This window comes from Rhinatrema bivittatum, chromosome 1 (assembly GCF_901001135.1).
Source record: "Rhinatrema bivittatum chromosome 1, aRhiBiv1.1, whole genome shotgun sequence".
NCBI lineage: Eukaryota > Metazoa > Chordata > Amphibia > Gymnophiona > Rhinatrematidae > Rhinatrema > Rhinatrema bivittatum.
In genome coordinates, this window is record NC_042615.1 from 264,994,005 (window position 1) to 265,006,765 (window position 12,761).

General features: G+C 43.3%; 1 protein-coding gene across 4 annotated transcripts in view; it reads left to right on the top strand.

Moving 5' to 3' along the window:
- Positions 1-12,761, top strand: part of DYSF (dysferlin) — a 731,032-nt gene that overhangs the window by 697,102 nt on the left and 21,169 nt on the right. For all 4 annotated transcript variants that reach the window (XM_029594483.1, XM_029594497.1, XM_029594488.1 and 1 more), the window contains 2 exons: positions 5,367-5,545; positions 10,755-10,864. In XM_029594483.1, coding sequence (XP_029450343.1) covers positions 5,367-5,545; positions 10,755-10,864 — 289 coding nt within the window. The remainder of the gene's footprint in view (positions 1-5,366; positions 5,546-10,754; positions 10,865-12,761) is intronic.

Genomic DNA, 12,761 nt, shown 5'->3' on the forward strand with positions numbered 1-12,761 from the left:
AACATTTAACAATGACATAATTCAGGAAAATAAAATAATAGTCATATATTAATACATCAAAATCAAGCAATAATACAATTATATAGTCCACTTCTAGAGGTTGGAAGCTAAACAATAACCTGAAAACAGTATCTATTCCTTTGTTTGCAACCCACTTTCCCCTTCCGCCCCTCTATCTGCAATTACCTGAAATGCATTTTTGTCTCTAAGAAATTGATCCAAATGCATAGGATCCACAAACACAAATTTTTTATTCTGGTAAGTTACTAAACACTTACATGGGTATTTTAAGAAATAACTAGCTCCTATATCCAAGACCTTCTGTTTATAAGATAAAAATAGCTTCCGACGAGCCTGGGTGGCTTTGGAAACGTCAGGAAAAATTTGGACTTTCTGTCCACAAAAAACTACATGTTTATTCTGAAAGTATTTTTGAAAAACTATATCTCTCTCTGATTTTAAAGAAAAAGAAGCCACCAAGGTAGCTCTGGATGCTATATTATCAGCTGAATCTTCCAGGAACGTAGTAATGCCTGGACTTTCCAGAACATCCATTCCCCCTTCCTGTGCTATTATCTTTCTCCTAATTGGGATATAATAAATCTTTGATAGAATAGGTATTCTATCCTCATCAAAGGATAAAATATCTCTCATGTATTTCTTAAATAATTCCATAGGAGAAAGCAGGCGGGTAATCGGAAAATTAAGAAAACGTAAATTGTTAATTCTTATTTCGTTCTCCAGCTGCTCAATCTGGTTGTGAAGAAATAAATTGTCCTTAATAAAGGACGTGCATATATTTTGTAAAGATCCAGACTGAGCGCTAAATGTAGAAATAGAAGTAGCATAATTATTTAACCTGTTATCATGTTCCAATAATTTATCTCTCGTTTGAGAAGAAAAATCATGAATTTGAGAAATAGTGTTAGTCATTTTCTTATCTACCTGAGATATAAGTCTCCACACATCTAACAGTGATACATTTTCAGGTTCTGCACTACCCCCAACTGGCTCAGCTATAGAAGGAATTACAGCAGGCAAAGGCAAAAGAGATAAATCAGTAATAGCTGATACAATGCGGGCAGTGCTTCTGCCTTCCCCTCCCCCAAGACCTTCCACCCCTGATAATGGGTGTTGGTTACTTTGGGAGGTGGTAGCAATTTCCCCTTGAAATGTCCCACTGTCCAATTGTGGAGCTGCTGGCTGTAAGGGTGGCTGCAGAGGGCCGGGACTCAAAGATATCCCCGAGGGTGACCCATCCCCCAGCGAGTCCTTCATAGACAACTCACCCAGATGTATCACATGGTTGTCCATCGGCCCAAATTTTGTTGATACGGAGGGTATAGGCGAGGAGGTCCAGGTCTTCGATTTTCTTTTCTTCCCCATTTTTTTTTTCCCCAGGGGCGCGCCCCTTTGGCGCGCGGCTTCGGCTGCGCGCCTGCGGCTGTGCGCCGCTGTGCCCCTACTTTTATAGTTCTTCCGGGGTCCTCCCAGCGACGTCAGGGCTCACGAGGGGGGCGTTCCTCTTCCTCGCTTTCTCCTGTCGTCGGTGCGGCAAGCTGTCTCTCACCTCGGGGATCCTCCTCCTCCTCCCTGGATTCAGGTATCGGCTTCCTCCCTGGTTTCCACGCCGCTGTGCCCCTACTTTTATAGTTCTTCCGGGGTCCTCCCAGCGACGTCAGGGCTCACGAGGGGGGCGTTCCTCTTCCTCGCTTTCTCCTGTCGTCGGTGCGGCAAGCTGTCTCTCACCTCGGGGATCCTCCTCCTCCTCCCTGGATTCAGGTATCGGCTTCCTCCCTGGTTTCCACGCCGCTGTGCCCCTACTTTTATAGTTCTTCCGGGGTCCTCCCAGCGACGTCAGGGCTCACGAGGGGGGCGTTCCTCTTCCTCGCTTTCTCCTGTCGTCGGTGCGGCAAGCTGTCTCTCACCTCGGGGATCCTCCTCCTCCTCCCTGGATTCAGGTATCGGCTTCCTCCCTGGTTTCCACGCCGCTGTGCCCCTACTTTTATAGTTCTTCCGGGGTCCTCCCAGCGACATCAGGGCTCACGAGGGGGGCGTTCCTCTTCCTCGCTTTCTCCTGTCGTCGGTGCGGCAAGCTGTCTCTCACCTCGGGGATCCTCCTCCTCCTCCCTGGATTCAGGTATCGGCTTCCTCCCTCTAATGAAATTATTTTTTAAACATAAAGATAAGGAGGCCAATATTCAGTAGGCCATTCAGTGGACAAGTTATCCAGGTAAGGTAAGTCAGATAACTTGTCCCATATATTCAGTGGGATAAATGTCCCTCTGAACATACTTCTTTAAAGTTATTTAGCTACATGTAGTTGGATAACTTAAAACCTGATTGGCTATGTTTGAAAATAGCCATTTAAGTTTTAAAGATACCCAGCCTTGTGTGGCCAGATAGGCTCCTTACCCAGATGTGTTCAAAAATTATCCGGGTAAGTAACGCTTTTCGTTTAAAAAAAAAAAAAAAAAAAAAAAAACATTATGGGGTAGATTTTTAAAGTTATGCACGGGCGTATATTGGTTCGCGCAACCCGGCGCGAACCAATCTACGCCTGATTTTATAACATGCGTGCGCTGCCGCGAGCATGTTATAAAATCCAGGGTTGGCATGCGCAGGGGGGTGCACAATTGGGCAACCTGCGCATGCCAAGCCGAGCAGCCTGCCTCCGTTCCCTCTGAGGCCGCTCCGAAATCAGAGCGGCCTCGGAGGGAACTTTTTTTTCTGGCCCCCCCCCCACCTTCCCCTCCTGTCCCCTACCTAACCCACCCCCAGCCCTAACTAAATCTCCCCCACCTTTGAGAAAGTTACGCCTGCCCGAGGCAGACGTAACTTGCGTGCACCGGCCAGCTGCCGGCGCGCCATTCCCCGGCCCGGGGGCTGGTTCGGAGGCCTTGGCCATGCCCCCGGAACGCCCCCGGGCCGGCACCACGCCCACGGCTCTGCCCCGGATGCCGCGCCACCCCCGACTCGCCCCCGACACGCCCCCCAAGCAAAGCCCCGGGACTTACGCGTGTCCCGGGGCTTTGCACGCGCCGCGGCCTATGCAACATAGGCGCGCGAGTCCCCTGCGTGCGTAAATCCGGCTGGATTTACACGCGCAGGGCTTTTAAAATCTGCCCCTATCTGTCAAACAGGCTGATACTGTATGGTGTGCTCGGCCGAGCGCACCGTTTAGCACGCAATTGGCCGCACATTTTCAACTTGCATCTATTACCCCTTATACTGTAAGGGGTTTAGCTCGTCAAAAACGCGCAGCCCCCCCCCCCCCCCGAAAATTAATAGCGCTCATCTTGATGAGGCTATTAGTTAGTCCCCGGGATACTGAATGTAAAATGTGCGGCCAAGCTGCACATTTTATGCTCAGAAGTTAAAGCCTGCCCTTGAGCAAACTAGAAAAGTGTACAGAAAAGCAGAAAATACTGCTTTTCTGTACACTCTCCGACTTAATATCCTAGCAATTTTAAGTCGGAGGAACCAAAAAAAAAAATAGAAAAAAAAATGTTTTTTAAATCTGCCTGCCAGTCAGCAGGTTAGAAAAACAGACACACAATTTTACCGGCATCCGTTTTCCTGACCTGTGGCTGTCAGCAGGATTGGATACCAATGCCGGTAAAATTGAGCGTCAGTTGTTTTAACCCGCTGACAACTACCTCTACGCGAATAAGGAGGTGCTAGGGATGCGCTATTGTCCCTAGCGCCTCCTTAGCACAACTCCTCATTTAAAGAATCGCGCGCCCAGGAGAGGTAGCTGGGCGCGCATCGGGAGAGCGGGCGCTCAACACGGAGCAGCCGCTCTCCCGCAATTCTTGCTGTATCGGCCTGCTTGTGTGCCCAGATAACTGGCTACTTACCCAGATATCTTCAAAAGATATCCGAGTAAATAGCAGATTTGCTTAAAAAATAAATAAATAAATAATAATAAAAAAAAAAAATTAAAAAAAAAAATATATAGAATTAAAAGAGCCTATGTCCTGATTTGCTGTGTCTCCTCACCTAATATTAAAGCTGCCCTATTGGGCCTTTCATTCCCCCCATCCCACATCTCAGTAAAAAAAACAAAATATCCCAGGATTGCACCCTCCCCCCGACAAACTCCTTCCTTTCACTAGAATCTCTGAATGAGGCAGGTCTTCCTGTCCCCACCCCCTGAAATGTACATTGGTACTCTGCTGCACCCCAACCCTCCACCCCGATTTCCAAGGTTTAAAAATCCCTTCGGGGAGCGGGGTCTGCACTTAGCAAGTTCACTCGCAGCTTCTGTCCGCAGCGCGTACGTGCAGACTGCACTCCAGGTAGAGATTTTTAAACCTCGGAAATGGGGGAGGAGGGTCTGGGGGGGGGGGGGGGTTGGGGTACAGCGGAGTACCAATGTACATTTCGGGAGGGGGGGATAGAAGGCCCGGACTTAGTCATAGATTTTAATGAGAGAATGGGGTTTGTTGGTAGGGGGAGGGGGGGAGTGAGGGCAGCGATCCTGGGCCATTTTGTTTTTTGTTTTTTTACTGAGATGCGGGGTGGGGGGATGAAAGGCCCAACAGGATATATTTAATATTAGGTGAGGGGATACAGCAAATCGGGTCATAGGCTCTTTTAGTTTTATTTATTTATTTATTTATTTATTTTTTACCAGAAGCACTATTTACCTGGATATCTTTTGAAGATATCTGGTTAAGTAGCCAGTTATTTGGCCGCACAAGGCTGAATAACTTTAGGCCTGCTCTGAAACAGGCCTAAAGTTATCCGGCTGACCTAGCCAGATATACTCGATATTCAGCTAGGTTAACCGGATAACTCAACCTCTCCCCGAATCGCCCCCAACAGCCCTCCTTTTTTACCCAGCTAAACTATTGCCAGGTATAATTTAGCTGGATAAGTGGATGAATGTGCCATATTTGCCATTTAGAGGGATAACATTTCAATTATCTGTCAAAATGGCATTTGAATATGCACCTCGAGACGATTTAAGTTCAGAATTAGACTTTTCCTTTTGAGAAGGAAGCATTTCTTACTGTTAAGACTGAGGGTTTTACAGACATGGGCTATGTAAGTATCCTTCAATATATTTGATTAAGTATCAGAATGTTAAATATGTTTTTTTAATTAACCCGGTCAGCTCATACTTTTTCTCAGTAGCAAGAGAGTGATTCCTTAACCAATAAAAGTAGCATAACTCCGCTTTTACAATTCCTGCATTTTAGTTTGTTTTACATGTCATTTAATCAGATGAATATTTACAAAATGTATGCTTTCTGGTTTTCATTGAAGCATGAGACACTCACCAGACACATTTCCGTGGTACTGAAGAAGCTTCTAGTTAGCAGGAAATCTGACTTTAACAGAAGTTTCTTTGTTTCCAGGTTCTGTTCAGATGGACCTCAACCGGATGCCAAGGCCTGCAAAAAGTGCTGAGAAGTGTTCTCTGAACCTGATGGATGATACCCTCTCTCCTGATGGATTTGTGTCACTCTTTGAACAGAAAACTGTCAAGGGATGGTGGCCCTGTGCAGGAGTTCAAGATGAAAAGAAGATCTTAGCTGTAAGTCTTGTTTGCTTTGTAGAGCTAAGGTCACTGATCCATAAGGATCTTGTTCTATTTTGTGCCCATAGTACTTTTATATACAGTATAGCCTTCACATTTATGTGAAAACTTGGAAACTAATTCAAACTCCTAGATGATGGCATAAACCTTTGTGCACTCAACAACCCAGAGAAAGACAACAAAACTGCAGAGTGCTAGCATATATATATATAGATAGATAGATAGATACATATATACATATGTACTGTATATATCTATATCCATTTATTTTTTCATCTTATAGATAACCTTCGACAGACACAAAGCAATATACAACATAATTGGAAGAAAATACATAAACATAAAATCATAATACAAAATCATAAAACAAACCCCAATACAATATTAATAAAGATAAATAAATCCATCAGTACAAATATTACATTTCATTAAAACCTCAATATCTATATCTTTGTATCAGATACACTGAAGTACTTATTCAAAAGTCATTTAGACAGATAGCTCAAAAGTTATCCATCTAAATGGCAAAACCGGCATATTAAAAGACTGTTGCTCCTAAATTCTAGCTGCATATTTTATTTATTTATTTATTTATTTATTTATTTATTCATTTTTATATACCATTCGGTTTAGCCATCACAACAGTTTACAGAATCAAATCTATCTTATGCAGCTTTCTATGCGGCTAACTTTAAGGTAACTGGGTATATTCAGCGGCGTTAGCTAGTTAGGTTTATCTGACTAACTAGCCGAGTCGCTTAGTGGCTGAATATTGCCCCCACTATAATTAAATTAGTTTCATCTATGCTATCATTTTCATTTTAGAACACTAACACTCATAATGTGACACATAGGACAACTGCAAGCAATCATCAGCCCCTAGAAACATTTAAGTTATGAATTAGCAAAACTGTGAAGAAAGTCCATAGAAAACTGATGATACCCTTTCAATCACAAATGTCTTAATCAACAGGATGATTTTAAAATTTCATACACACTCCCATTATGCAAAGAGATTTCACTGTCTATTCAGGGACTTGTAGACTTCTCAACTTAGCATCATTCCATGTCTCATCTTGCTTCCTGTTATGTTGATAGCTGCTTGCTGTTTTTGCGAAAGGCACACTATGCCCAAATTAAAAAAATCAGGGGATATGTGCGTGGCTGAGCCGAGCGCATTTTAGAAACAGCCCTGCCACGCGCATATTCCCTGGTATACGCAGAACTGCCGGCCCATCAAAAAGGGGCAAGCTGGGGGGTGGGGTCTGGGCAGGGAGGAACGGGCGGGATGGGGGCCTCTGGGACAGCGACATTAGATGCTGTCCCGGGGAAGCTCGTGCCAACAGCCAGCCGGCACGTGGAACTTACTTCATCTATTCAGATGAAGTAAGTTCTGAAATAAAGCAAACAAAGGTAGGGAAAGGGATTTTAGGGCTCAGGGAGGAGAGGGAAAAAGGGAAGCAGCGTAGGAAGGGGTATAGGGAAGTTCCCTCTCAGAGTGGACTGGGAGGGAACTGGGAACCGGCAGATTGCTTCCACACGCGTATTTTTCAAAACTTTCCCCCCCATTGTGCGTGGGACAGACCACCCGCCTGCACAAGCGTGCGGACATTAAAATCTGGCATGCATGTGCGTTTTCAGGAATTGTATTTTATAAGATACGCGCGGCGATGCGTGTATGTTATAAAATCGGCACGTCTATGTGCGCGTGCCTGGAACTGCGCGCACATGGACGCACGTGTGCGTTTCTGAAAATTGACCCCTAAGTGTCTTACTTACTAAGACTTTTTTCCCATTCTCAATGGACAAGCAGAACTAATGTCAGCCACCCAAGTAGGTGACAGTATCTAATGGCACCACTGAGCAAAGTTCTCTGTCAGAGTTCAGAAAGACCTAGAAGTCTGTCTGAGCATGCTGTGGGTGTTACTAAGCAGCTGCCACCTCATGAGTCTCATTACTCACTTCTGTTCTGCCAAAGCAAAAGGACATGTTTGCTGTCTTTTACCAGGTATGTTCTTGTTTTGTTTTTTGGATTGTTTTTATTTTATTTTCTTCAGTTTTTCCTTTTTTATATATTTTTTGCATGTGGGTCTCCCAAAAATATTTGTATTATTCTTTTCGCTTCAGTAGGGATAGCCATCTTCTCATCCTTACATAATGTCTGGTAAGTGACCTTTTAAACAATATTTAAAATGCAATTTCAAAATGTCAAACCTCATCCTACATGATGTCTGCTTGTGCTGCCTTGAACCCGCGCACAATGGAGTGCATTTTCAAAACATTCCATATGTATTATTTAGCATATACACACATAAGAAGCCTCTATTTGTGAAGTCTGCATTTTATAAAAGTCTAACATACTCGTGGATTTTCACTTTTGCACACACATATATGCACATAATAAAAAAAAGAGGCGGTCTAGGGACATTCCAGGGCAGGGCTAACATTTACATGCATACATTGCTATTTTAAAAGACAAACATGTAGGTTTGACGATTTACTCAGGTAATTTTACAATTGCTAATTATCTAGCATAAGTGATATTAAATGTGTTTAAGATGTAGTACTGACTGAGTGGGAAGTCTGGGTGAACGGGGGGGGGGGGGGGGGGCATACAGGCTGAAGAACCAGGAGGATCTCGATGATATGGTGAAGGACTGAGCAAATTAGTGGAATAATAGATAAAACTGGTAATTTCATTAATGTGTGCATGTTTTAAAAAAGACCAACTTAATGTGCAAAAATCCTGATTTATGCAAGTTAGTCCTATGTTATTTTCGTGCATAAAATATACGTGTATATATTTTTAAAATAGGTCAGAAAAGTCTGCATGTTCAATGCATTGATATACGCTTTTCCAATGCATTGCATGTATTTGCGCATAAGCCTACGTACATATGTATGTTGCAGAGTAGAGATGCGCGTATTTTATAAAATGTGCGTATATTGTATGCATGGGTTATAAAATGTTAGCATAGATCTGCTTGTGGCCAGATACACATATATATGCAGCCACATGTATTTGTTTGAAAGTTATCCTCAATATGTCTAATTGTGCAGCTTATGGATTGCTGTCTCCTCGGGCCCTTTCTACAGGCTTAAAATTGCAGCATCTTCTCATGCCACTTCCTGAGAAAAAGGAGAAGATATATGAGAGACCAAAACCTAAAGTTAGTCAGTTAGAGTCTAACTGTCACCAGTGCAGTCACTCTTCTACTTCCCACATGGGAAAGAAAATGGAGAAGAAATCTTCATCAGTGCTGAAATGCTCCAGACCCGACCCATTGAAGTTCCATACCAACACGATTCTCGCATGGAAGGCGTTGGCGATGACCTCTGTTGTTGAGCACCAAATCTCAGTACTATTATCATCAGTTGCCTTGGTGCCAAAAGTCTTGGCATCATGCTACATCAGCATAGTTTCCTACTGTTAGAGCGCCATGCTCTTCTTGTTATGGAAGTGCTAGGAGAATGGTGCCACCTTCCAGGGGATTGTGTGTCCTTGGACCATGGCTCGACCCCAGAGGAACTCCAAAGAGGTGCCGCGGCAGGCAAAGCATGCCCAAGCATGGGCTGGACAGGAGTGAGGCTGGTCTGAAGACAGATGACTGAAGAGACTGACCCTCCTCCGGACCTGCACGCTTCGGAAGACCAGCAATGCAATGGTGGTCTTATGAACGGTCCTATTTTTTTATATTTTTATATTTTTCTTAGTGTGCTTATCTTTTTTATTTTTTCATGTTTTGATTTGCTTAACTGTTTTACACTTTTTGATTTTATTCTCTCTTCCCCCACCTTCTCCATCTCTCCTCTCTACTTCCTTATTCTCCCTGGCTTCTTTACCCATTCCCCTTCCCAACCTCGCCACTTCTTTTCCTCCAGGGGGCAACAGCTGTTCTCTCTCTCCCTGGTTAAGGACATGGCAGCATCAAGAACTCCTCCCGCGCTGAGGCCTGAGGGTGGTAGCTCTTCCTGGGTGGTAGAAGACCACAGTGGCAGTTCTCATATCCAATTCTATCGCATTGTTAAGCAGCTCCCTCCCCTCCTGGACCTTCCACAGCAGAAGCAGCTCTTCTCCCTGGCCCACCAAATGAGACACATGGCTAAGTTATGGCATGCTTACAATGTCATTATGTTCTGGCAACTCCCTCCTTATTTATTTATTATTTATTTGAGTTTTTTCTCTACCGGCATTCACGGAGTTCGTATCATGTCGGTTTACATAAAACAAGGGGTGATCAATAAATTATAAACGTACATAACTATAACATGAGTATACATTTACAAAATATAACAAATTATAACAAGTGCGCAGAAAAAGCAGTTACAATAAAACAAGGATGGTTCTAACTGGGAGTAGAAGAAGAGGATGATAGAAGTTTAACAAGAAGTTTAACAAGAAGTTTCTTCCTGAACTTGCAGTGCTTCCACGGCACTGAGGCTCAGCAGCATAGCCATTTTTTTCTTTCCTGATTGGGCAGCCAGTGTGCCCCCCCTTCAGGATTGTTCAAGCCCTCCCTGGAGGGGCCCGCTCCTTAGTTTGCTCACCCTTGCTGCATTCATCGGGTCAATGAAGAAACAGAGCAGTTTGCTTTCTTCTGGGTTTACTTTCTTCTGAGATGCAATGCTTTTATTAGCAAACTGAGAAAAATTAGTATCTGCGTGTAACCCTTAGATAGGGAGTACCCACTTGTGTGGCTGACATTAGTCCTGCTTGTCCTTGGAAAGAGCATGTTGTTTACTTATAACATATGTTCTTCATAGACAGCAGAACAATTCACCCTCCTCCCCATAGAGTTGAAGCTTAGATTGTAAAAGACTGAGTAGACTTCAAAGGCAGCGGCTGTGCGGATGCTTAGAAAGACGTCTAGGTCTTGCTGACCTCTGAGAGAGCAAGTTCCATGACAGCTCCATTGGATTACATCACCCACTTGTGTGCTGAATTGCCCTGCAGTCTATGGTGTATGGCTGCTACAGGTAAGCACATTTTGCTTTCTGTGTTTATGTGAAAAAAATTGTATGTGAGATGAAATTGTAAAGGGCAAGGGAATTTTTAGGAAAAGACAATAAAAAAAAAAATAGAAAGTTAGCATTGTATATTTTTTTCTAATGCACATTTTAGATTCATAAAGTACATTTAAAACTACTTCTGCAATCTTTTGTATTCCTTGTTGATTTATTACAATTGGCATCTTTTTCCATGCAGGGCAAAATAGAAATGACTTTAGAAATTATAGGCGAACATGAGAATGATGAAAGACCAGCTGGGATTGGTCGTGATGAACCAAACATGAATCCCAAACTGGAAGACCCTAAGTAAGAAACAAGAATTAAGTCAATGTTTATGTCATGAGCCATATGCATAATCGGCCATATAATTCATGTTTGTAATTTCTATAGTTTTTCCTAAGTCTATCCCTTTGTATGACTATTGCCATTCACTACTATACTATTATGTTGCAATGAACAAGATTATTACTATAAAATGGTATCTAGTGAGTTGACAAGAGGAATTTTTCTTCACAATATTTTAATGTCCTATGAATACATGTTTATTTTTATTTATTTTATTTAGTCATTTATAGACCACTCAAAGAGAATCTCCTTTATCATGGCAGAGCAAAATAAGGAGTATATTATAAAAAGAAAGAGAGAGGGAACAAGTTAAATGTAAAAATGTAACCACAGTCATCCCATCAGATCGTTTTCATATGAAATTGTTGCTTCATATTAGAAAGTTTTAAAAAATGTGATTTTCATTTTTTTTATAAACATTCTATAAAACTTTATCTCTCTTGTTATTCCGATTTTATTTCATAATCTAAAACAGTGTTTCCTAACCTTTTCAAGCCCTTGGCACACCAACATGGAGAGAACTCATGTGGCCAAAAGAGCTACAGAAACCCTGAAAGCCCCATCAGACTCTCTTCCAAACTTTAAAACAAAGGGAAAGAAAGGGCAAAGACATACATGCTCATCACAATAGCCAGTTCCTTCTATATACAAGAGAGGGCAGAGACATGCATTAACTTATCACACAGTAGGCCAGTTCCTTCTATATACAAGTACAGGAGAAGGGCAATGTTGGTGTGATGTGGCAGCTAGGGATGTGCAATCATTTAGGATGAATTACGTAATTTCAACGAAATTGCCTAATTCGTCCTGGTTTGAGGAACCCAAAAACCAAACCACATTTTTCCAAAATTTTGGGAAAATTTGGTTTTCGGGTTAGTGCGCACTAACTCCGTTTGTGCGCACTAACCCGAAATTCAGGTCCCCCGAATTTCAAAGGCCCAAACCGTGGGAAATATGAAATTTCCTGCAGTGGGCTGAAAACAAAGCCCGAATCAAAAGGTTTGGGCTTTGCACATCTCTAGTGGCAGCCAGCATGGTTAGTTATCTTGGCTGCTGCATGTGGCTGTCAGAGCTCTTCCATTGCTGCTCCCAAAACTCAGAGTGAGTCAGTTCCCTGTCTTACTCAACATGGGGATAAAACAGAAGCTGGAAGGACTCAAAGGATGAAGCTCAGGAGAGGGAAGATGAGGAGGTGAAATGTGTGCTGCACAAAGTGGGTCCTGGCTATCTGTGCCCTGCAAGCTGCCCATTAATTGATACACTTATTCTGTAGTTTGGAAGGTGCATGCATGACTACAATATGCTGTCAGCAAGGAGCACCTACATGTTTAAGAGCCATCGCTGATTACTCTTGTTGCTGTGACGTGCTGAGAGCAGAGACCAGGTGCTGATCTAGATCTGAACATCAGGAAGTGGTGACTTCCATGGCATACCTAATCAAGTCTGAAGGCACACAAGTGTGCCATGGGAAACACTGTTCTAAAACTGCACTTCAAAAACTCTGAGATACAGTCAGTAGTATATGTTATTATATATACATACATACACTGGGCCGGATTTTAAGAATTACGCACTGGCGTAGATTTGTGCGCGCAACCCGGCGCACACAAATCTACGCCCGATTTTATAACATGTGCATGGAGCCGCGCGCATGTTATAAAATCCGGGGTCAGTGCGCGCAAGGGGTGCACACTTGTGCACCTAGCGCGCGCCAAGCCCTAGGGAAGCCCCGATGGCTTTCCCCGTTCCCTCCAAGGCCACTCCAAAATCGGAGTTGCCTCGGAGGGAACTTTCCTTCAACCCCCCCCACCTTCCCCTCCCTTCTCCTATCTAACCTGCCCCCCAACCCTACCTAAAT